Source organism: Aedes aegypti, chromosome 3 (genome assembly GCF_002204515.2).
Source record: "Aedes aegypti strain LVP_AGWG chromosome 3, AaegL5.0 Primary Assembly, whole genome shotgun sequence".
NCBI classification, from domain to species: domain Eukaryota; kingdom Metazoa; phylum Arthropoda; class Insecta; order Diptera; family Culicidae; genus Aedes; species Aedes aegypti.
Window position 1 is genome coordinate 260,061,947 of NC_035109.1, and position 25,812 is coordinate 260,087,758.

General features: G+C 36.7%; 1 protein-coding gene across 7 annotated transcripts in view; it reads right to left on the reverse strand.

Moving 5' to 3' along the window:
• Positions 1-25,812, reverse strand: part of LOC5571100 — a 399,425-nt gene that overhangs the window by 60,315 nt on the left and 313,298 nt on the right. For all 7 annotated transcript variants that reach the window (XM_021855273.1, XM_021855271.1, XM_021855274.1 and 4 more), the window contains 3 exons: positions 13,347-13,518; positions 13,127-13,232; positions 624-805 (listed from right to left, as the gene is read on the reverse strand). In XM_021855273.1, coding sequence (XP_021710965.1) covers positions 624-805; positions 13,127-13,232; positions 13,347-13,518 — 460 coding nt within the window. The remainder of the gene's footprint in view (positions 1-623; positions 806-13,126; positions 13,233-13,346; positions 13,519-25,812) is intronic.

Sequence of the window (25,812 nt, forward strand, 5' to 3'; positions counted from 1 at the left end):
ATCGTGAAAAAATGTCAAACAATGTTATATACAGTATCGGACATATTTCTCATACAAAATGGTCAACTTTTCGAACTGCATAGTTGTTATCTCCGCTGTTTCTCACCGATTTTTTTTTTCAAATATCTCCATTTTGACTATTGAAAAAATTGCGTGAAAACTATTGAATCAAAAAATGATAGGTTGAATTGTGATGAAAATAAAATGCACCAGAACATAAAGTCATGTACCAGAAAAACTACACGGTGTTGGTGTCGGAAACACGTTTGGTAATGTCGTGGTGTATGAGAGAATATAGGATTTTGTTTTCTATGAGTTGCAATAGCAAATAATGGTAAACTTCCAAAAGCGTGAATAATGTAAGTAGACAGAAAATTTTAACAAGATTTTGTTTCGGAACAGTGCGTCAGCTAGAGTAAGTGAAACAATGTGAAAAATAAACAAAGATAAACAATCCCAAAAACACTCTATCATACAACCGAACAAGAACAGCATAAGTCACATACCCACGCAACAGTATTCTAAGACGCCAGCAACAACATAAAGAAACAAGCAAAAAGGCGGCCGCGGTGGCGAAAAAAATCGTTTACAATAACAAGCTTTCCGTGATGTCTGGCACTTACCGTAATAAATCGTGGAGCGCTTCTTGGTGTAGTTCGTCTCCGGTACCGTGAGGTAACACTCGATCGTGGTGGGGCTTTCGAGCTCCTCCTTCGGTATGCTGCCGCTGATGGACACGTTGTACAAATTATTCTCACCCAGCACGGACCTCGGCTTTGGCGTTTCGAATATTTTATCGTTGATTCTGTCGGCGGCGGTCGAAGCAGCCAGATGCGTCACATTCCGGTTCCGGAAGCGTGCGATGGATGGGAGAAAAAAAAGAAGAGAAAAGAAAAGTCAGTACCGTAAATCGGGGGGAAATTGATCTTTATCTCACAATTTTTTGATTTGTTGTCCTTAAGAATTAAGATGTTGTTAATTTAATTTTGGCAAAATCAGTTCTCCGTTGGTCTCTATAAATGTACGTAATTTTTTTTTAATAATAAATTATATTTCATAAAACCCATCTTGTAACAAAACAGGTTTCAAAATAAAACAAATCCTTATTCAACAAATTTGGATCCCCTGGATCAGTATATTATGTAAATTTTTACAACTCTTAGAACTCGTGTAATTGGCAATTGTATTGCAAAGCTGAATTTTGGAAATCAGCATAATACGCCTATATGTAGGAAATCATCCTTGGAAACTAAAAATCACAGTTTATGAATATGAACGGTCTTATGCTTGAAAAACTATGTTTGCATTGCTCTATGATTACAAAAATAAGTTCAGTGGTTTTGATTTACCGTTTTGACTCATATTCCGAACACTTAAGGTCAACAGTGACTTCAAATGCATCTGAAAAGCATAAATTAGCTGATATTTGTGTAAATTTCAATTTCTTCGCAAAGTCTAACTGTTAGCTGTTGGGTGTGCCGTTACAAATATTTATTTAAACATGTTTAGTATTGTTTTTACGTAAAAGTTTAAAACCACATTTTGATTCAAATGCCGAACACGGTGTTCATTTTGTCTCATATTCCGAACACCTTGACTCAAATTCCGAACAGCATGAATAAATCGTATTCAAGGGAATAATTTTGCAAATAAATTTATCTGTGCTAGTTCAACTGATCTCGTACTAGAGAATCAACACTACCTCCGAGATATAAAATATATTGGAAGACGTTTAAATTGAATTGCAAATGACTGCAGTTTCCTTCTAATGTGGTGACATATTTCAGCGAAACATGTCAATCAAACCGCCATACAAAAACCGAGTGTTCGGAATATGAGTCTGTTCGGAATTTGAGACAAAACGGTACACTGACTTGCGTAAATCGATTCGCAATTAATATAAAATTTTGTTATTAGTGGCTTTAATGCCAAACATCGCTAATAGAACAATTCTCTAAGCAATTCCAATGCCAGAATTTGATTTGATGAATGCTTTTTATTTTCGCCGTGATCGAATGCGCCCCAGTGGGTTATCCAATTGACCCCGGTCTACGGTGGCGGAAATGCTGTGATCAGTTTGTTTTTCTGCCATCTTTTCTATTTGTTATTTCGAACACTTCGCAAGAAGCAGTTCAGTGATGCCTGCCGGACGAATGGCGATGTGAAGGAAAAACAACACATTAACCTCAAGCGGAAGAAGTTCCAATTATCTAGATCGATTTTCTGTCGGCTCCTATTCGGGAGGGTTGACAGCTACGGAATGCAGTAAGGTTTCCACATTGGCGTTACTGGAATGGGTCCGGGCTATAAATCTTTCACTCCCAAGCATAAATTCACACTGAGTTGGTTGTTTTCACTTGGAGGAGAGCAAAACCATTCGTATTTTCATGCATCACGACCCTAAAATCAAACTTCTAATCAGCATTTTGTCGTGGTCCCATAATTGTACATAAAGATATCAACGTATAGCACAAATCTTCTTCGATTGTTCAAATTTAGCAGTATTTCAATGGCATTCCTATGGTGCTCAGGTCGACATGACCTGAAACATACGTTAATAGCGCCCCAATATTTAGTTCGTTACTTTTGTACTGAAATTAAGTGACCTTTTGGAAAATTTGGAATGGCTGAACAAAATATAATAAAAGTGTTGTGTCCTATTTATCCGGACTTTACCTATCGATTTCGTAGTCGTTTTTCAATCAATTACAAAAGTTGGTGTCCAATATTTTATGAATATAGCTAAAAATCTTAGTTTGGTATGATAAGGTCTCGCAGAATCGGTGCAAAAGGGTTCCAAATGACCTCAGATTTTTTCAGGAATGTCTATAGGGGTTTCACCAAGACAATGCCTATAAGGATTTTTCCAAAGATGTCTACAGTGATTACTCCAAAAATTTCATGAGGAATTCCATTAGATATGTCTATTTATTCTTCTGAAGTTTACTCCGTACGGGGATTCATACAGAAATTCGACTACAGGTTCCACCTGGGATAACTCTATGGATTCAACAAAGAATTTCTTCACAGTTTCCTTAAAGGATTTCTCGTGATATTCCTCCAGGGATATCTTTACAGAGATTTCTTCGATGAATTCTCTAGATACTCTTCCAGGAATTCCTCCGTAAAATGTCTTTAACAGGGAAACTCCTAACAGAATTTAGTTAGGTATCCCTGTAGGATTCTTGTACATAAATTATTGAAGAATCCCAGTTTAACCCCCAAAAAAATAATCTGGAGTAATCTTTGAAGGAATCTCAGGAGAAATTTCTGTAGAAATCTATGGAAAACACTCTAGAGCAATCCATGTGTAGAGTTTCTGTAGTAATCCCTAGGATAATTCATGGAAGAGTTCGTGGAGAATCCCTTCAAACTGCTTCAGGGATTACTTTTTAATTTTTTCTGGAGAAATCGCTAGAGGCATTCCAGGAGAAAATACTGAAGGAATTTCTAGATATGGAAGAATTCCAGAGTTAATACCTGGAGGAACTCATAGGGGAATCTCTGGAGGAATACCTGTGAAAATCCCTGAAAGAATTCCTGGGGAATCCCAGGAGAAATAACTGAGGTAATCCCCGAAGGAATTCATGTGGTAATCCCTGGAGGAATTCCTGAGGGAATCCGTGGAGGAATTCTATGGGGAATCCCTTCAGTAATTCCTTGGGAAATCCTTGGAGTGATTCCTGGGAATTCCTTAGAGGAATTCCTGGGAGAATCCCTATAGGAATTACTAGAGGAATCTATCAAAGAATTCTAGGGGGAATCCCTGGATAAATTCTAAAGTGAACCCCTGGATGAATTCCTGAGGGATTCTCTGGAGGAATTCTAGGGGGAATCCCTGGAGGATTCGTGGTGTTAATCCCTGGAAGAATTCCTGCGGGAATCCCTAGAGGAATTCATTTGGGAATGCCTGGAGGAATTCCTTGGGGAATCCTTTTAGATATTCCAGGAGGAATCCTTGGAAGAATTTCTGTGGGATCCCTGAAGAAATTCTTCGGAAAATCGCTGTAGAAATTGCTGGAGGATCTTCTAGAGGAATAACTAGGGGAATCCCTGGAAGAATTTAAGGGGGAATCCCTCCAGGAATTCCAGGGAGAATTCCTGGAGGAATTCCAGAGGAAATCCCTAGAGGAATTCATGGAGGAATCCCTGGAGAAATTCCTGGGGGAATCCCTGGAGGAATCCCTGGAGGAATTCATGGAGGAATCCCTGGAGGAATTCTATGGGGAAACCTTGGACGAATTCCTGGAGGAATTACTAGGGAAATCTCTTGAGGAATTCTAGGGGGGATTCCTTGGAGGAATTCTAGGGGGAATCCCTGGAGGATTCCAAGGGTGAATCCTTGGAGGAATACCAGGGAGAATCCCTGGAGGAATTCTATGGGGAATCCCTGGAAGAATTCATGTAGGAATCCCTGGATGAATTCCTTTGGGAATGTTTGGAGAAATTCCTGGGGGAATCCCTGGAGGAATCCCTTGGGTAATCATTATAGGAATTTCTGGAGGAATCCCTGGAAGAATTCCTGAGGGTATCCCGGAATAAATTCCCCGGGGAATCCCTGTAAAAATTCCTGGTAGAATAACTAAAGGAATAACTAATGGTTTCTATCGTTCAATCGCCGCGAACTTGATTCTCCATTGGTTCATCGATTGGTTTTCGGCGAGAACCAATCGATGGACCAATGGAGGGGAAAGGAATAACTAGGGAAACCCCTGGAAGAATTCCAGGGAGATTCCTGAGAATCCTTGGGGGAATTCCTAGAGAAGTCCTTAGAGGAATTCCTGGGAGAATCCCTAGAGGAATTATTAGGGAAATCTCTGGAAAAATTCTAGGGGGGATCCCTGGAGGAATTCCTGAGGGAATCCCTGAAGAAATTCCTCGAGGAATCCCTGGAGAAATTGCTGGGGGAATCCCTAAAGGAATAACAAGGGGAACCCCTGAAAGAATTAAAGGGGGAGTCCCTGCAGGAATTCCAGGGAGAATTCCTGGAGAAATTCCAGAGGAAATCCCTAGAGGAATTCATGGAGGAATCCCTGGAGGAATTCCAGTGGGAATCCCTGGAGGAATTTCGTGGGTAATCTTTATAGGAATTCTTTTAGGAATCCCTGGAAGAATTCCTGAAGGAATCCCTGAATAAATTCCCCGGGAAAATTCCTGGAAGAATTGCTAGAGGAATAACTAGGGAGACCCCTGGAAGAATTCCAGTGAGATTCCCTGGAAGAATTGTAGGGTGAACCCCAGGAGGAATTTATTCTCTGGAGGATTTTTAGGGGGAATCCCTGGAGGATTCAAAGGGTAAATCTTTCGAGGAATTCCAGGGAGAATCCCTGGAGGATTTCCATAGGGAATCCCTGGAGGAATTCCAGAAGGAATCACTGGAGGAATTCATGGAGAAATCCCTGGAGGAATTCCTTGGGGAATCCTTGGAAGAATTCATGGGGAAGTCCTTAGATGAATTCCTGGAAGAATCCCTAGAGGAATTACTGCCAGAGGGATCCCTGGAGTAATTCTAAGGGGAATCCTTGGAGGAATTTATGGGAAAATCCCTGGAGGGATTCTAGAAGGAATCCCTGAAGGTATTCTTAAGGGAATTTCTAGAGGAATTTTTTGGAGGAATCCCTGGGGTAATCCCTGAGGGAATTTTTTGGGAAATCCCGATGACCGTTAGGACATGACCGGCATCGTTATTGACATAACATGGACTCCTTGAATTATACGTTGAATATGGTATTAAACTTCCAAGCTTCTAATGTTGGTTCCCTGTGCATAATGAGGTTTATATCTGAATGTTTATAAAAAAGAAACTGAACAGGAATACCAGCTTGGTTTCTTGTAAATAATAGTTGAACCTCGATTTTAACATTTTTTGTAACGAAATTTATTTGTTTTTAAAGATTTTCATATAAATTCCTCATATCAAACAGATATCGCAGTATATCGCTGAATTTGCTTCACCTAATTTGTGCGTTAGGGTAAAATTTGTGGTTCTAACAAAATAGCGAATTTCCTTTGTCTCTACTAAACAGCCAGTTGTAAATTTATTGTGAGTGGCTAGTGCAAAGACTGGTGAATTGATTGGTCTCTAAGCTTAATACTGAAATTTTAGAATTTTCATAATATTTTAGATGGTAGATTTATAGTTCCGTAGCCGAGTGGTTAGAGTTCACGGCTACAAAGCAAAGCCATGCTGAAGGTGTCTGGGTTCGGTTCCCGGTCGATCCAGAATATTTTTGTAATGTAAATTTCCTTGACTTCCCTGGGCATTAAGTATCATCGTACCTGCCACAGGATATACGCATGCGTAAATGACAACTTTGGCAAATAAAGCTGTCAGTTAATAACTGTGCAAGTGCTCTTTGAACACTAAGCTAAGAAGGGGCCTAGATAGCCGTAGCGGTAAACGCGCAGCTATTCAGCAAGACCAAGCTGAGAGTCGTGGGTTCAAATCCCACCGGTCGAGGATCTTTTCGGGTTGGAAATTTTCTCGACTTCCCAGGGCATCAAGTATCTTCGTACCTGTCACACGATATACGCATGCAAAAATGGTCATTGGCATAGTAAGCTCTCAGTTAATAACTGTGAAAGTGCTCATTAGAACACTAAGCTGAGAAGCAAGCTCTGTCCCAGTGGGGACGTAACGCCAGAAAGAAGAAGAAGGCTTTGTCCCAGTGAGGACATAATGCCAAGAAGAAGAAGAAGAACTTGTTTTTTTAATGTATTTCGTTACGTTAAAAGATGGATATAAGCTTTCGGGAATTTGATAAAAATCAGTCAGCGTTTGGATTCATCTACACTTCACTGGATGACACATTTTCTGATACGGTTAATTTGAAAACCTTTCTCTTCAAATTTCATAACACCAAAATTGGCAGTGTTTTTCTTAAGATAAATTGTCTGCCCTCTTATCGCACACTGCTTACGCCAACAGGCTGCCACATCCAAAGAAGTCTGATTTGGGCCAGATCTCATTGGTTTGCCCTGTCCGAAGAGTTCACGGGCTATGGAAATAAATTATCATCACACAGCATTTTCCTTTCTTGATGTGGGTTCGGGGCTCGTTATGGAGCTGTCCTTTCAAATGGCAGCAACAACAGCAACCATGTGTGCCTTGTAGGCTTTCCCCATTATCCTAAGAAGAAGGAGGAGGAGTAGATATCTGTCTCTGTTGCTGAGCTTTTGTGTCTGGACGGACAGAGAGGAAATGTGATGAAAATATTAGGATTTATTGGATTCTATCACTATCAATTTTATGACCTTTCACTGAAAATGTACCGAAACGGCCGAGAGGTGAGTCGATGGGGTTGCGAGTGGGGGTGGAAAACAGTTTCAATTTCCTCGTTTCAACTGTCAACGGACAAGGCCTCGGTCGATGTCACAGTCGGTGACGAAGGGCAGGGATAAGGCTTGTGTCCCTCGTTTGCTATAATGAAGTCAGGCGAATGGGCCATAAACAACCTCTTAAACTCAAATGAGAATGATGCCTAACAATGAAAGCAATTTTAGCATCGACCATTTACGGTAATTTTATTTTAACTTTCTCTTTGAGACTATTAAAAGAGCAATGAAATGCACCTGATAGATACAGTGTTTACTTTTAAGCTGGATTTTTTTTTGTGTGTTTACGAATTTGCACGTAATTCATAGCAATCAACGAACATATCGTCCGAATTCGATGTAGGACTATGAATGTTAGTTTATGCGCCTCGCTAAGGAAAGTTGCTCTATCATCAAATCTATGCAAATGCATTTCTTGTATAATTTTTTATGTCAAAGTGTTATTTGTTTAGTTGATCATGCATAGCAGGCAAATTTCTCTTGCAAGGTAGCTTCTTAAAGGGTACAGGATGATTTTTTCAAACGCTTAAAATCAAAACAACCCCTGAAATATTTAAAATATTAAAAGTCCACATCATTGTAGAAATGTTGCCAAGGAGACTTCCATCTGTTAAGCTTACAAGGGTCCATAAGAAGTATTTGAACTAACTACAATAGTAATCAATGTATCAAGGCGTCTTTGTTAATCCAAAAACAGACATGTTTGTTGTGTGTTCATATTGCAGTAGTTAGGTAAAGAAAGGAATGTTTGTAATATACATTATTATTGCAAACCGAGTATATCTCTGCAACACTATGATTATCACAGGAAGAGGGTTCTATTAGTAGCGAGGATTGACAAGTTACATAATTAAGTTTAAGTAGATAGCCCTGACGGTGGTAGGTCATTTGGCATAAAGCCGTTTGGCACGAAGTCGTTTGGCATAATAGTCGTTTGGCATGATAGTCGTTAGACATAATAAGTCTGAAACTAAGGATTTCTTAATTCTTCTTCTTAATGACACTTTATTCATGATCATATGGTCGGCGTTAAGTCAGAGTGGACCAAGTGACATTTTTCATGTTTTGAGAAAAATAGGTTTAAAGTCTAACGCTCTGTAATTTTCCAACTTGTTTAAATTTTGGTTCAATATTTCTACACATCTTTGTGTTGCTTCCAAACAATATAATGTGAAGTAATAATCATGGAAAATCGTAATCCAAACCTGTGATAGAACGATTTTTAAATAGACTTTGTGTACTTGGTCCAGATAGCCGTAGCGATAAACGCGCAGCTATTCAGCAAGACCAAGCTGAGGGTCGTGGGTTCAAATCCCACCGATCGAGGATCTTTTCGGGTTGGAAATTTTCTCGACTTCCCAGGGCATAGAGTATCTTCGTACCTGCTGAGAAGTAGGCTCTGTCCCAGTGGGGACGTAATGCCAGAAAGAAGAAGAAGAACTTCGTCCACTCTGACTGAACTAAAGACCAATACCAAAATCAGTGGCATTACGATAACTTGAAAATTAATATTTTGCAGGGTCAGTGCATTAAAGACTAGAAATATTCAAATATGTTTTCAGTCAGAGTGGACCAAGTGAAAATCTTGAGTACCGAACAAAATATACTGCTCCAATAAGCGGGTTCTAGGGCATTCCATACATACACCATAGAACTACCATAAACTTCTATCGGACTCTGAAATTGACTTAAAAATGCAATAATTAATCTGTTTATTGCTTTTCAACACTTGGTCCGCTCTGTCTGCACAGAAATTGTTGCAATCTCTGACCACCCATCCAAATATGGTAAATGGTCAAAAATAAAAATCAAATGCATCGAATAAAGTAATATTTATAAATTTCGATTGATGGATATGTAGAGGAATCATTAGGTGTTGAAAAATATGACAAATTTCTTGAAATGTTTTTCATTTTCTCACATTCCTCAGCGCGCTAATCATTTTCACTATTATGGTAATAAGCACTTGGTCCACTCTGACTGCACACTTTTATCGATTTTTTTTGGTATAGGTAAGGTAATTTCGCATCTTATGAGAGAATAATCCAATTTTCCCATGTTTTCTACTTGGTCCCCTTTGACTTAACGCCGACCATATGCTCTTGAATAAACTAAATCATATTATGAAAGTAATTGACAACAGTATTTCATTATTTATCCTGAAATTGACCTTCTTTCACACATATATATATATATATATATATATATATATATATATATATATATATATATATATATATATATATATATATATATATATATATATATATATTTTTTTTTTTTTTTTTTTTTTTTGAGTTGCGCTATTAGAATAAATTTTTGCACTGAATATTTTACAAATTTACCCTTCTTTTAAACATGGAATGTTCTTTCGGAATATGATGTGACCATAATTATACGTATAACAACTGTTGATTTGAAAATTTCATTTAATACATGGGATATTCTTTGGAGCTATATTTTTAGCCATTTTTTGTTGTTTCTCAATGATATGAGGGCAACAATCGATAACATTGATCTGATCAAGTTACTACCGAAAAGATATATCGATTACTGCAGTTACTCCGATGATTCTTAACACAATTTTAATGTTATTTCGTATCACTATGTTGCAATATATTTTGGCGTCCTGTCTTCCATTCTTTTAATCACTGCCAAACCAAATAAAATCATTTCTGCGGTGATATAATTTGAACCGCTTGTTTGGACGTCCGAAGCGCACTCAATAGCCGCACTCTGTTGTTATATAAAAATGCTACATTTTCCTGGATTTCTATAACTACTTCATGAGTGGCTTCCTGAATTAACAGGAAAATCAGGTAACGTTAGATAAGGAATATCATTATCTTTTTGTATGAATTCCTCTCGAAACATGCCTGAAATCATAATTGAAATTCAATATGTCACCTTTGTAAGCCCCTGGTTTCCTACTCATTTTGCCAAACGGGTATTATGCCCAATAAGTTTATGTTCAATCACTTGCATGCCAATTGACTCTATGCTAAACCAGTTTTTGCAAACCTTTTTGAATGGTTTGTTCTTAGGACCATTCTTAGACATCGAGCTCGAGTGACTCTACCGCGTACTTAACCCTTAACAGCCCGATACAAACCTCTTATTTTTAAACGCCCATAGTGCTGACACTAGTACATCAATTGATTTGAAATAAATTTTGAAGTAAATGTTATTGGTTGGTCTTAATAATCCTTGGGAGAGACATCCTTCCTGAGCGCGCACGAGGGTTCCAAAATTGGACTCAAACGGATACCTCAACATCCAAGTGAGCTAGAAGGTTGGTATCTTCGGTTAAGCTGTTCAGCAGATCAAGAACTATCTGGCGTAGAAGAGTCTGAAGAAGTCTGGCGCTACCCAAGTAATAATTTAGATTATATCTTGTTTTTTTTTTTTTTTAAAGTGCTCCATATTTCTTTTTTTTTGTATTTATCTCCAAAAACAGATTCTAGAGTAAAAGTTAGAACTCTTGACCGAGAACATGCTATTTCATATTGTTGAAGCCTTAAACTTGTTTTTATAGATTGTCATGTGAGAACTAAATTAGACAATTGAACCAGATTCGTGCTCGAATATTTTTTTGTCCGACTTCCGTGAAACCAGTTTCAAATAGATCAATTTTGATTTCTTTGAAACTGTAGAATCTTCGTGTCAATACATGAACATTGAAATCATTAAAATATTAATATACATAATTTCATTGATTTGACAACAATAGTATATTTATAATAAAATTTATTTTCTGCTGGAAAATATTGCAATTTACCAGGTTTGTTAAACTTTCAGTGTTGCTAAAGCTTCCAAAACGCAACTAACAAGACCGGTATCAGTTTTCCGTTCACTTAGCATGATTATTATTGCTGGCATGAAATTACAATAACATGCATCAGCTCTTCGGTATCGAATTGGGAGGCTTCACTGTGTGGGCGGCGGACCTTGTTTCGCGTGAAAAAATAAATTTAAAAAATTACATTTTCCAGGCCATCAGCGGAGATAAGCAAAAGCCTATCCATCAATGTCAACCGGAACGCAACGGTGGGTCCTCCACCAATAGCGCGCCCCGGATGATAGCCTGTCCCGCTTGGCCGTTCCCGCTTCTTTGGAGCATGGGAAGCATGGTGTCCTTCCCTGTAATGGATCACGACATCAAATTTTCTGCGCTCATTTTCCAAAACAGGTCCTGGCTTCCGCTTGGTTAAACTGTGTCGGTTCCAATTTGCATTGCAGAGCAACATCCACACGGTGTCCCACAGACCGTTATTATCAGAAAAAATCTCCTTCAAGTCGTAGCTTACTAGTCGTTTATATGACTAAGCTGCATGTATAGGCGAAATAATAAATAAAAGAAAAAAAAAACATGGCGTCTTTTTGAAAGTATTAGTTTACAAATTCAAAGAAAATCAGCGGTATTTCAAATTTTTTTTATTATAGTGATTATCAGAAGAAATATACTAACAAAGTTTGGTTCAAAGTTAATTTTTCTGGTGATTTTCAACCTCTGGGCGGAGTTTTGAAAGGGATTGAAAAAAATAGAGGTTCGCCCTTTTTGAGACGTAGTTTGCTTGAGCTTGATTCGCGCCCGTGGATTCTACTCCAGTATCGTCAGATCAGCTGAACTTACACAAGGAATCATCCAGATGGCTGCTTCGGACTAACAGACACCCTCAGTGTATAAGTGCTGATGATTTTCTATTTTTAGGCAACAATGGCGCCTGCCACGTCAGAATATAGGCCAATGAGGGAAAGAGGGAGGAACTGATATTGCATTTAAAACTGTTCCACAGTAGACCGGATATACCCCTGCATCTACACCAGGTTTGGTTAGCAGACTAACTGCCTATGTATCAGGCGTAAGGAAAAGCGTGCTATAATTATGGAAGAATGGAAGCGTAGGGAGACGTTTTTTGCCCGTCTCTGATTCTATAGCAAATGCTATAAACTGTGATAGATCACCTGTGATACAACTACAAAGTACGAGGAAAGCGACGGGCCTGGGATTGAACCCATGATCTTCTGCTTATGAAGCAGAAGCGATAGCCATTGGACCACCAATCCCGTCTTATTAAGATTGATGAACATCTTATCAATAGTCTATGAAGTATTTAATACCGAGACTTTGAAATTCTATTCTTTTTCATGAACATTTTCTAGAGTTTTTTGAGACATAGTCATAAAAGGTACAAACTTTGAATAGATTGAAAACATTGAAGATTCATCCTAATATAATAAATTCAACATGATTTATGATATTAGAATGACTCCTCAATCTTCGATAGCTCTGTAATCATATGAGATAGAACAGTAATTTCTTCGGCAAAAAGTTGCACAATCAAATGTTCTAAAAGTGCTCGGAACAAAGTTTTTCCGAGAAATTGTTGTATAAAAAGTTATAAAAAAACTGATTTTTCAGTACCACCATAACTTATTTGTTTAAAAAAAAATCATAACTCGCGAACCATAAGAGAAAGAAATTTGGATTCTTCGACAAAGTTGCTCAAAATCGGTTGTTCTAAAACATTGTAGAGCATTGTGTAGGCCTAAATGAGTCAGCTAAAAGTTTATATTCTGGTCTCGTAAGCCTAGATTTTTGACTTCCTAGATATGGCTTTGGGATCAATGCACGGAGAGCTCAGATTTGATGGAGATTTATTCTCATAATAATGATCCGGGGAGCACCGTGCCACCGGATCTGTTCACCTCGATGGCTGCTTCTGGCATTTGAATTGCTTGGGTCGGAAGTTTATCGGGTATGTGGGCAAACGAGGCATAGGGTACTCACCGAATCTGCAGCTCTGGCTCCGGTGAAATATCTCGTGCGTGGCAATCGACCGTTATGTAACCGTCCCCGTTCAGGTAGTAGTTGAGATCGAACTTTGACTCTTGAACTGTGAAATCAATTAGAGACGAAATAGATTAACCAGGACACGGTTCCAACCTTTCCGGCAGCCCGGGAGATATGGTAAAATGCGTGGCGGCAGATGAGTGCCGCTTATGCTTACCGATGATTTTCAGCTTGGCCGATTTTCGGTCTATCGAAGCGAACGTTTGCACCATACAGGCGTACTCTCCGGTAAAGTTGGCTAGCGGCTTGATGATGGCCATCGCCCGGTGTTTGTGCAACCGCTCTTGCGACACGACGTAGCTGGTGTCCACCCGGTTTTTGAAGGATTGCTGAAAATTTTTGAATGGTGTAATGAATGTACTTAGATTTAATAGTGTCCTATGTACGTAAGGCATTATCAATAAAGTGATGTTTGACTACATTCATTAAAAAAACAACTCATGAACGCCAAAAGACATATTTTAACCCACAGCTACGGATCAGTGCTGAATTAAACGAAAATTTACCATCAAATAGATTTGTAACTATGCAAAACACATTTTACTTTTCAGCACGTCACAATTTTTAGCTAGAGGTCGCCAAAGTTGTATAAAACACTAGTTTTATTGATGTTTACATAATATTTAAAGTATGATTTAACAAACTTTTTTGTAATCTTTTCCAAAATAGAAATTTAACTTTCATTTTAGATATAACTTGATTGAAATTGTATTATGAAATTTAGATCAATCGATATTTTCAACATGTATCAAGTCTTCGTTTCTCTGGAAAAATACAATACTTTTCTAAACCATCAAAAAATAACTTTTGAGCATAGAAAGTATTATGAACTTTGATGATAAACATTGTTATACACATGAAGTTTGAATTCTGTGGCAAATTAAGCAAATAAATCGCCATACAAACTCGCAAACTTGCATGCAACTTAACTGAAATAGTAAAATTTTGCATTTTCAACAGCCAATAACTCAAAAACTAGACGTGCTATGATACTTTTCAAAACGGCAAAGAATGCAGCAACCCTTAATAAGGTAAGTAGCGGTATCTTGGTGCCTGAGACAAAAACGTCTTCTGCAGTGTAATTTCCTATATTCAGTCTCTTGATATTCCCTATTAAGTCTTAAAGATTGTGAAAACATGCTGTTTCAATCGGGAAAACTTTTCAGCGGTGTTTGATTCAAAATACATATCTGTGGAATAAGTGCTTGCCAGTTGTAACAACTTTGAAACAATGTATGTGACTAAAAATTATAGTAAATGATGGAAGATTTATTTTGAACTTTGCCAAGACAAACGTTATAAATATATTGCTGTTTGCGTTTGACATGCAAATCCAGTCTAACTGAGCTTCAAATGCGATAAGACCAAGTAATCAAAGGATACTTAGCAACCATGATCCATATCACCGCCAACCTAGCAAAGATAATCAATATTTGACTTTGCCTTCTTTGTTAAAAATCTTACCGCAACACCGGAACACCAACCCGCATTTGATATTTGTATTTCAAACGCACACAGCAATATAAAACAGAATTTACACTGGATTTACTGACAGAAAATAGTAATCACCCTGTATATTTTATTTTTTTATTTTTTGCAAGACTGGGAATAGTTGGAGTCGGTTCGTTATGACCAGGGGTGCAACAATCGTGATCACAGATTCGACTTACTATCTATCAGTGCTAAGTTAGTCGCCGATGTTTCAAATACGCCATTTGTTGTCTGAACTGATTCCCGGCGGGCTTGTCCGTAGACTTTACGTAGACACTCTGACGATTCGTCCCTTTGGCCAGGTGTTTCTTGGTAACTTTTCATCTTCAACTGAGTACTACAAAGTCTCCTATCTCCAGCGGTTTTACAGGTTTAAATAATTTAGTCCTCTCGGGAGTTATTCTGCAACCCCGTGCCACCAGGATTAGTCTGCACAAGTTAAAGATATTATCAAGGAAATTGCAACTGTGGTTTCAATATTATTAATCGTAATCGGGGGCGTTGAACTTGAAGATCTAATAAGGAAATAATTTGGGGTTAGCGGTGAAGCTTCTTTATTTTCGAGCATATTGCGTGGTAGTTTATTGGTAGCGATGCGGTTCGGCTTCATGTGGTTTAAGCTTTTCTTAACAGATTGGTTAAGTCTTTCTCAGCATCCTCCAAAGTGCAGTGTAGCAGAGGGGTTAAAAGACCAATTGGTATTTGCACTGATAAAGCTCTCGATTATCTTATTCTGATCAATATTTTGTAGTGCGTCGCGACTAGCCCCAATAAAATAAGTTCCACGATCGCTTGCTATTTCTATCTGCATCCTTCTTCGAGCAACAAACTTTTGAATGATGATTGTACAGGATTCTGTAGATAAGGTGTGCGCGACTTCTATGTGTATTGCTTGTATATTCATACACGTTATAAGTACACCTTAACGTTTTTTTTCGGCTTGGTGGCCCACCAAAAACTGGAGCGCACAGTGGTTTAAAACCCAAAACACACGATCAACAGCTTTTTTAGTAAAAAAGAGTGAAAATATTGCCATACTATATTCGGCAAAGTTACTGCATATGTTAAGCAGCAACTTTTGACATTCACAAATTTTTAACTAATTTACTCATAAGTGATATAAACTTTTTATTTCCTCTGTTCGTCGTTGAAATCAATTGGTGTCTTCAACAAAGGTGTTGGAATTGCTATGTGAAGAAAACTTGTCGAAGACACTTTAACTCTATCTATAGAAATAAAGGATTTATAGCGATTTTCATATAAAAACCACTTCAAAAGTACAAATACTCACTTAACTTTTTTCGCAGCGATTTTAATAGCTTACAATGTTCTAAGACTATGTATATATTTTCAAAATACAATACTTTGCTGAATATACCAAGACAATATCTTCATTTTTTCTACGAGTTATAAGCATTTTATTGTGGAAAATTCGCCTTTCTTACACTAAAATATCTCGAAAAGTTGCAAAAAGTTGCAAACAAAATTACATGCATAATTTTCCATATGGAGATGAACCAGCCACGGGCTGAAAATCTCCCTAATAAGTCTAATAATAATAATAATTACATGCATAAGAAAGACCAACATCTCTACTTTGTTTTCCAGGTGGACTCATCTGTATCTTCGCGTGTCTTTGCCACTTTTCTGCCAGTTGAAAAATTGATTTATTTTTAGTTATAAGTATTGATTATACGTATCTGAGCACTTTTTATAACTATTTATGACTACGCACAATTGAGATAAATATCATTCAAAGCTTTAAGTTTGAAGTTTTCTAACGTAAAGTTAATATTTTGTTCATCTTAATAGTTTATTTGTTACATATGTAAACTGGAAAAAAATCTTTGGTAAATATTACAATCATAGCTGACTATGCCCATTCCTTAAACTACCATGGTATTTCAGAACAATTTACTATCTTAATAGTGAACTGGTAAATTTGATAGAAATATATTTCATCAACCTGATTTCGACTACAGACATGGTAAAATCAAGTGCATTTTTGTGATGATGAAAATTGCCGGTGCGAGCGCTCAAGTGATCTCCCTAGAATGGTAGTTCTTACCGCACAATTTTTTTACGTGTATATGTGTACTATACAATTGGCGAAACAAGTTCATTTTATTCAATTAATTATTCTTATCTCAAGTGTACTAAAGATCAAGGGTGGAAAAAAATCGTTTCTAGCGACAAACAACACGGTATTTGGACGGTCTAAGAGGGCCGTCGCTCTTGCAGCAGCATGATTTGAGCACTTCACTACACTTGCGTTTTACCGATACATGAAGCATCCGATGCATCGTTTGTCGTGGGACAAAGAGTTTGTCGGATGTTGTTACAAGTTGCGATCAACTCGAAACATGCCGTATTCACGCTATTATTTTTCGCGCAGACCATGTGTAAATGATTTTAGAATCATAAATAGCATGTACAAAGGCAAATCACATAGAAAAACCGAAAAAAACCTCAAAATAATAAAACTTTGGCTCGCGAACGATTAATCGCTAGTGCACATTCAGAACGATGCATTATTCAGCGAGCGCAGTTTGTTGTGATTACTTAACGACAAAAGGTTAATCGTTGTTGCTATGATCGCACGATAAAGACAACCGCGATGCATCATGGATTTTGTCATGATCACTAGATTTCCATCCTTGCTAAAGAGAAACATCCAAATTTGATTCACTCAGTTCCCTCCCACGGTGTGCTGGAACACACATATTATCGAACTTGCATGAACTTCCGATCTTTTTTCACTAGAAGTTAGCCTTGATAGTCAAAATAGCTTGCGGAATATTAAAAAATCTTTCATCGGCAAAAAATTGAAAAAAGTCGATTTTTGTATTTTTACCCTTCTCCCATATATGAGTTCATAGGAGAATATTAAAATTACACTAATTTTGATGCATTGAAAAAGCTCAAAGACTTATTTGATGTACTTTGAACACGAATTGATCACAAGACGTTTCAAATTGAGCATAATTTCTACCTACATTCACACAATGTGACCAGCCCATGGTGGTTTGCCGTCTATTAACGACATCGCATTTTTACATAAATTAATTAAGGTAAACATGCTACAACTTATCAAATTTCCATCAATGTTTCCAATTCTACTGAATAATTGAAATCATTGGAGTTCGTTATTGAACATAAAGCTTTTTTAAGATAGCAGAATTATATAATTACATACAACCATTAAAATAAACAGCCATACAATTTTATAGGTCAATGTACTGTTTCGATTTTGTATGGTATTTTCACTCTAGCTGGTCTTGTTATTCACATTTGTTCTGATTGTAAGAAGGAGGAAGATTTTACGCAAACCTGTATACAGTGTGTCTACATCCAAAACTAGAACGCATACAAATATTGTATAATCTGTAGAAAATTTAGGATGTGAAAATATAAAAAATCTATGATAATCTTATATTTCTTGTATGAGTAACAATATTATATGATATTTGTAAAGTTTTCATGCAGAATTCTATTAAAATCTTGCAGCCGCTGATTGGGTGCGTTTGCTAAAACCTCACATTATTAACGTATCCTTAGTTACATTCACATACTTAAATCTGAATACATACCATAAAACGGAGTAACTTTGATAGTTGTTTGAGGAAAAATCTAAATATTTTGTTTTTTATTTATAAAACAAACACTGGTATGTTAGTTATCGATTGCACATGAAAGATTGCATAACGGTTCGATCTGAATGAATCTATATATTTTCATATAATCGAAAGTCAGTTTTTGGTGATGGGGTTACATTGATAATGAGTAAATAAGCACATGAGAATCCACAACAAACTATTGTTTGACATCATCACAGTTTGAATTGGATTGGAGAATGTTAATAGAGAAACTGGATTAGAGTTTATCAATTAAAATACGGAATTTATTGAACAAAAAACACCTTTAAAAATGTTTTCAGTCAAAACAAAAATGACAAACACCATTATATGTTGATAATAATGGGTATAAAATTATATCTCTGAATGGATATCTATCCATAATCATGTTTCGACATTGAATTCACCATAAATCAATAGTTTTTGGAACATTAATGAATATATATCGAATGAATCCCGTAAAGTACATGAGGCGTTGCATATCTCTAGGCTTTTAACGTTATATGGGAATTTGTGACTTTGATTGCAAAACTGTTTCCAAATTGTAAAACTGTTTTTCGCTATGAGGTTTGATACCGGATTCATGTTCTACTATAGCTACGCCATCAAGCATACGTACCGAACTCATTATAATTTCATGAAATAGTGATAGTAAAACAGATTATTTTTGAACGTTTTGAAAGTGCTCAAAACTCATCATTTTTTAATATTCGAATTTAAAACCTGAAATACTCTCAATTGGCACGACAACAGCTCCGAGATGGAGTGCCACACTGATACTTCTTACTTTCACATTCGTTTTGCTTTACTGAATAACATAATGTTTGTTATTTCGATTAATACGTTGCGGATCCCACACTATCAAAGTTACCCGCATTGTCAAAGATACCTCATTTTAATATACTAAAATTTATATGTCCATGTTGGTTGTTAAAATTGTTGTGTCTATTTCACAAAATATGCCCTTCATAAGTGCGAAATCGTGAATAAAAGTGCGGGAATACGTCGGATCGACATAATGTCGATCCGAAGTGATCCAGCCCTTTTATTCAAAATCAGGCACTTCAATCCCCAAATTCAATGTGTGCATTGCATATGAGTAGATTAGTGACTGCACAAAACTTGTATCACGATGAGCTTGAGACCACATTAAGGCTATATAAGCCATTTACTGATAATCATGCTATAGTGAACCCTCTTTCAAGTCTTTTGCGCGTATAAGCACAATAATTTAGCCAATACTGCCATGTGTATCAATTTCTGGGAATTCCTATTCCGTTCGTATGAGCTTTTCTGAGGTGAAAAGTAAAATTTCTATTATGTAAAATACGGCATACCACCATGGGCTGGTCAAATTGTGTGAGTGTATGTAGGAAATGATGCTTAATTTAAACATAAAAGAATTCTTTCATGTTAAAGATATTTCAAATTGGTCTTTAAGCCGTTAGAAGTCATCATATTAGTGTAAATCTAATATTCTCCTATGAACCCATATATGGGGAAGGGCCAAAAATACAAAAATCGACTTTATTCAAATTTTTGCCGATGAAAGATTTTTTAATATTCCGCAAGCTTTTTTGACTATCAAGGCTAACTTCTAGTGAAAAAAGATCGGAAGTTCATGCAAGTTCGATAATATGTGTGTTTCAGCACACCGTGCCTCCTCACCTGAATAATCAAGTTTCTGCATGTACGCTTTATTCGATACTAATAGTTGAGCAAACTTCAATGTCACTTTCCATAAGCCCGTCACAACTAGATCCGACGACTCTAGCATACGATTAAGAACATAATCTCTTGCATTTCAGAGAAGTCTCAGTCAGAGAAGTGTAAGTGGATGATTTTACTATTGCAGTCTTTAAAATTTTGACCGTCTGATTGATGTCTTATATGAGCATTAAAGGACAGTTGAGTGGCCCTGAAATACGTCTTTTTGTAATATCAAAAGCTTGATCAAAGGATATTACTTGTGTCGCTTTAAAGCTTGCTTTGGTATAAATTGTGACCTTTTTAAAAAGTAGGAGGGCAAATATGCGGACTTGTTAATTGAAAAAGAATGTTAGTGGAACTACTCCATAGAAACTAAACGATGGATATGGTTCCACCTCGTAACAAAATACTAATAGATAGTAGATAACTTTTTTTTTCAAATTTCTGGTATTTCAGTATTGACATCATCTCAATCATGCGTACATAGTTATAAATAGTACTCAGATACGTATAATCAATACGTATAAGCAAAACTATTCAATTTTTCAACTGGCGCAAAAGTGGACAAGACACGCGAAGACACGGATGAGTCTACTTGGCAAACATAGCAGAGATGTTGGTCTTTCTAATGCATGTAATTTTGTTTGCAACTTAATGCAACTTTTCGAGATATTTTAGTGTATGAAAGGTGAATTTTCCGCAATAAAATGCTTATAACTCATAGAAAAAATGAAGATATTGTCTTGGTATATTCAGCAAAGCTTTGTATTTTGAAAATATATACATAGTTTTAGAACATTTTAAGTCATTAAAATCGCTGCGAAAAACAGTTAAGTGAGTATTTGTACTTTTGAAGTGGTTTTTATATGAAAAACGGTATAAATCTTTTATATTATTAGATAGAGTTAAAAAGTCTTCGAAAAGTTTTCTTCATATAACAATTGCAACAACTTTGTTGAAGACACCAATTTATTTTAAAGACAAACAGAGGAAATAAAAATTTATATCACTTATGAGTAAATTAATCAAAAATTTGTGAATGTCAAAAGTTGCTGCTTAACATATGCAGTAACTTTGCCGAATATAGTATGGCAATATTTTCACTCTTTGATACTGAAAAAGCTGATGATCGTGTTTTTTTTGGGTATTAAACCACTGTGGAGCGGTGCGAACTAGTGGATGGCTATGAACTAAAATGGTCTGACGAATGATTACAAGTGCATTGAAGGCAGATCTCCCATCATTGGTGGCTGAAGTGTCGCATTTCGAAGCTGGCAACGACTCCTAATAATCCGATTAACTGATTTTAGACTTGCGATGTTATTATCTTATTATCCGAATTTCGTTGAGAATTGTTTGATGATTTTGATTATAATTACGTTCATGCACCTCTTGCAGAATCATATTGGTTATATGGTGGCGTTTAGGAAGCATATACACTCCCGTGCATAAGTTTGGGTTCACCCCCTAAAAACATACAAAAGTGTACAGTCCATATCTCTATGATTACACGTCCAATTGAAACTCTCTAAGCCGCATTCGAAAGTTAAAGAGTTATTCTTACTTTGTATGTATTTTTCCAAAAACATTATTTGAACTTTGTATACTAAATTTTTACTTAAAGTTGTGCCATTTTTCAAAAAACACACTGAAAAAACAAAGCTAATTTCCTCAGCATTGGATCGACCAAATTTTTAAAACAAGATGTCATTAGAACACTAACCTTAGAGTAAGGTGAGGCAAAAGTTCGACCTTAGTGGTATAATCAAAGTTTCCAGGAAAACAATATCAGTTAAAACAAAACAAATACCATACAGTGAACCATCAACATATTGGCTATAATTTTGCTGAACAAACTTGTGTCAAAATATTTACCCATTTTAAGTTATAACAGTTTCACAATTGATTATCTTATTCGAACTTTTACCCCACCGGTGGGGCAAGAGTTCGAATCTGGTGTGGGGCAAAAGTTCGCTGACTTAAACACAAAATATCGATCCATTTATGACAGACATTCTTTACACCAGCCGTAAACTTAAGTTTGACGAAAAATACACACTAAATTTTCATCAAAAAATTGCCCAGAACCGGGTTGATTGTAATATACTCAAAAATAGCAGTTTTTCGCAAAACTAAGTGGAAATGTAAAATTTTGGTGACAGTTTTCACACGATCAGACAAATTTAACTAAATTTGAAGATAATATGTGGATTTTAGGCAACTTGCAAATTTTTCCGTGATTTTATACATGGGTCGAACTTTTACCCCGCTGATTCGAACTTTTGCCCCACTATGGGCCAAAAATTGTTTTCAAGCATTTATGCAAAAACTAATACACTTCAAAGCAACCTTATAATAGGCCTAGAAACGCCCTTACATAAAATATTGAAAAAGATTTTATCTTCAATTGGTTCCATGCAACGAAAGTTTGACCAAAAATTACAATATTCACGTCGAAAAACAACAAATAGCCATAACTTTTCCAAATCTCAATCAATTTTTATGATATTTGGATTGAAAGTCTCTTACTTGAATAGCATTCGAACCACCATGACATTTATAAGATTTGTTTTGAATTGAGCTAGAAATCTTAAAAAGAAACTCTTACCCCACTCGAACTTTTGCCCCACTTTACTCTATATTCTTTGAAGGGCGCACACGAAATTTTTGCGGAAAAATCTGAAAACTATTCAAAATCAATGAGACAGTCATTCAAGTAATCGTGCAAAAGTTTGGGTTCACCCCTCAATATGGTGTATCGTGCAACAGTTTGGGTTCACCTTGAAGTGTATTAGCTTACTCTATTATGATAGAAACTCTCTTGAAAGTGTTATACGTATTATAAAGTATATTGAAAAGATATCTAGATAAGAATGATGAACAGGGACATGGAGGAAGAATGAACTTCCGGTACAAGCTCTATAAAAGCGCAGGTCAATCTTGTACAGGTCTCTTTTAAGTTCTGGACATCTATCAATAAACACTAATTGATAGCAGCGCATCTGTGTTTTGTAAGTATTAATCCGAAACATATTAGTTGGCGACGAGGATAGTGCAACCATTTGTGTGCAAATACACGTGTGTCGTGTGAAGCAATGACAAGTGATAGTAAGTCGAATCCATTTCAAGCAGCAAGTGTTCAAAAAATGGCTACAGTGGGCCGGATGGATCCGTTTATTCCCGGTGAAGATTTTGATGTGTTCATTAAGAGATTAAGAATGTATTTCATTGCCAACGGTTTTCCGGAGAATTTAAAAGCGGCTGCGTTGATAATAGTGATGGGAAATGAGACGTTCCAAATTTTGGACTCATTGTTCAGTCCGGAAGATCCGTGTACTAAAACGTTTGATCAGATTGTGGAGAAATTGAAAAACCAGTTTAAACCAATGGTGATAGTGTCCGCGGAAAGATATAAGTTATACACTCGAAAACAAAAAGTGAACGAACTGATTGCTGAATATGTCGTGGCGTTAAAACATCTGGCACAGTCTTGTAGTTTCGGAAATTTCCTGGCAGATTCGCTCCGCGATGCTTTTATTATCGGTATTCATGACCAGAAAATTCGAAAACGACTGTTATCTGAAGAATTAGATTTTGATAAAGCGTAGGGGGAGATCCCCCAGTGCCGGACAGCACCCAATACCGGACAAAGCCGAAACATTGAGAAATCATGGTCCAATCAAGATGGTGTATGAGTAGAAAAGAAAGCTATTATGTAGACTAATGATTGCGTAGAATAACTCATCCTTGAAATATGCATGCCTTTTTAAAAAAGTAGAAAAGTTTGAAAATCTTTAAAAAATTGACGTATTCACTTAATTTTGAGCCTTTTTAGTAAATATTTTGAATATGAAAAAATACTTTGGATCTCGCAAGCATGATCGAACATAATTCTAATTTGATAGTATGAACGTATTTTGTACCTTAATTGAACTACATATGGACAAATTACAATTTTGGTTAAACACCTCCTGTCCCTCAGTTTCGGACAGCTTGATTTGTTATATGATATCTTTGTAATTATTGCATCAGTGTCTCAGAATACTTTCATTTTTCATGGGTTTCGTCGATCATGGTATCAAATATGCAATAAAATTAAGAATAATGAACATTCAGAACAACATCGTAAAATGTGCGATTTTTCATCATATATGAAAGAAGTTTTTGATAGGCATCTTGCAAACTAAGAAAAACTCAAATTATTCTTGCAAATGTAGCAAATGCATTGAATTGGTAACTATTCCTATAGTGTACACATTCGATGATGTTCAAATTTACAGAATTCGAGGCATTTCCAGATCTTGTCCGGTATTGGGTGCCACCTTTCGAGATAGATCAATTTGGTACTAAAACTCATCATCAAAATGCAATATCAAAATTCATGTTCATATTTTCAAATTTATTTTTGTACACTATAAAAATGATAATATTTATCATAAATGGATAACACGAGCCCATAAAATCAATATTTTTCGAATTATGAATTTAGTGTCTTAAGTGTCCGGTACTGGGGGATCTCCCCCTACAAAATAGCAGCCGGTATGGAGTTGGCTGATGCAGAAGAGATGAATTTGAAGATCGAGAGCGGGTTAAACCACGTGGTGTCTGGGAAGAAAAACGTTTTGGTTAGAAGTGTAAAGCGTGGTAGTGCAATATCAAGAGAAACAATAGATGAACATCGTGCAAAATATTGTACTCGATGTAGAAGGTCTAACCATGCAGTGAATCAGTGTCCAGCAGCTAACGTATTGTGCTACAAATGTAGATTGCGGGGTCATTTCGCAAACCAGTGCAGAACAAGGAATGTTCATTTGATTCAGGATAACGATGGAGAGGAATTCGTAGATGAAACCGTCGATTTGATCAGTTGGGTAGCCGAAGGTAATGAGCCGTTACTTGTTCCGGTCCATATAGAAGGTAAGGAAGTCATCATGGAAGTGGACAGCGGTGCGTGTAAAACGATAATTAGTGAAAATGAATATCGAGAAAAATTTTATCATGTTATCTTGAAACAAGAGCCAAAATCGTTCCAAGTCATCACAGGGCAGAAATTTAGGCCATTAGGAGTGGGTGAATTTAAAGTTATCATGCCGAACAGTAATTTCCAGATCACTTTGGAGATGAGTGTTATAAGTTCGGATTTCAAATTTAAGCCACTTTTGGGCAGGTGGCTAAAAACTTTGGCTAAATGTGTTGTATCTGGGGTGGAAAAATAGAATTATCAGTCAGGAACGAAATAGTGTACATACGGTTGAAAATGCTGAATCAGATAAAGTGATGAAGAACGGAAAGCGCGAAATAGTCGATTATCAGGGATTAGTACGAAGAGAGCAAGTGTTGGGTGAAAATAAAGTCAATTTTCTAAAAGCGCTCCAAGAACATTTCCCACGAGCATTCAGTGAGGACAATAGTGAACCGATCGAAGAATTTGAGGTGGACATCGTTTAAAAAGAGCATACTCCAGTGTTTCATAAGGCATATGAACTGCCATTTAAAATGAGGGAACCGGTGGAAAAAGAATTGGAACGACTGGTAGCAGATGGAATTTTGAAACCCGTCAAACATAGTAGGTATGCCAGTCCGATCGTAGCTGTCCCGAAATCCGATGGTAAGTCGATACGAGTATGTGTTGATTGCAAACGAACTGTTAACCCATTTGTTGAAACAGACCATTATCCCCTTCCACGAATTGATGATATCTTAGCTAGCTTTCCCGGTTGTAAAGTATTTTGTGTTCTCGATTTTAAAGGAGCCTATCAACAATTAGCTTTGTCTGAAGAATCTAAG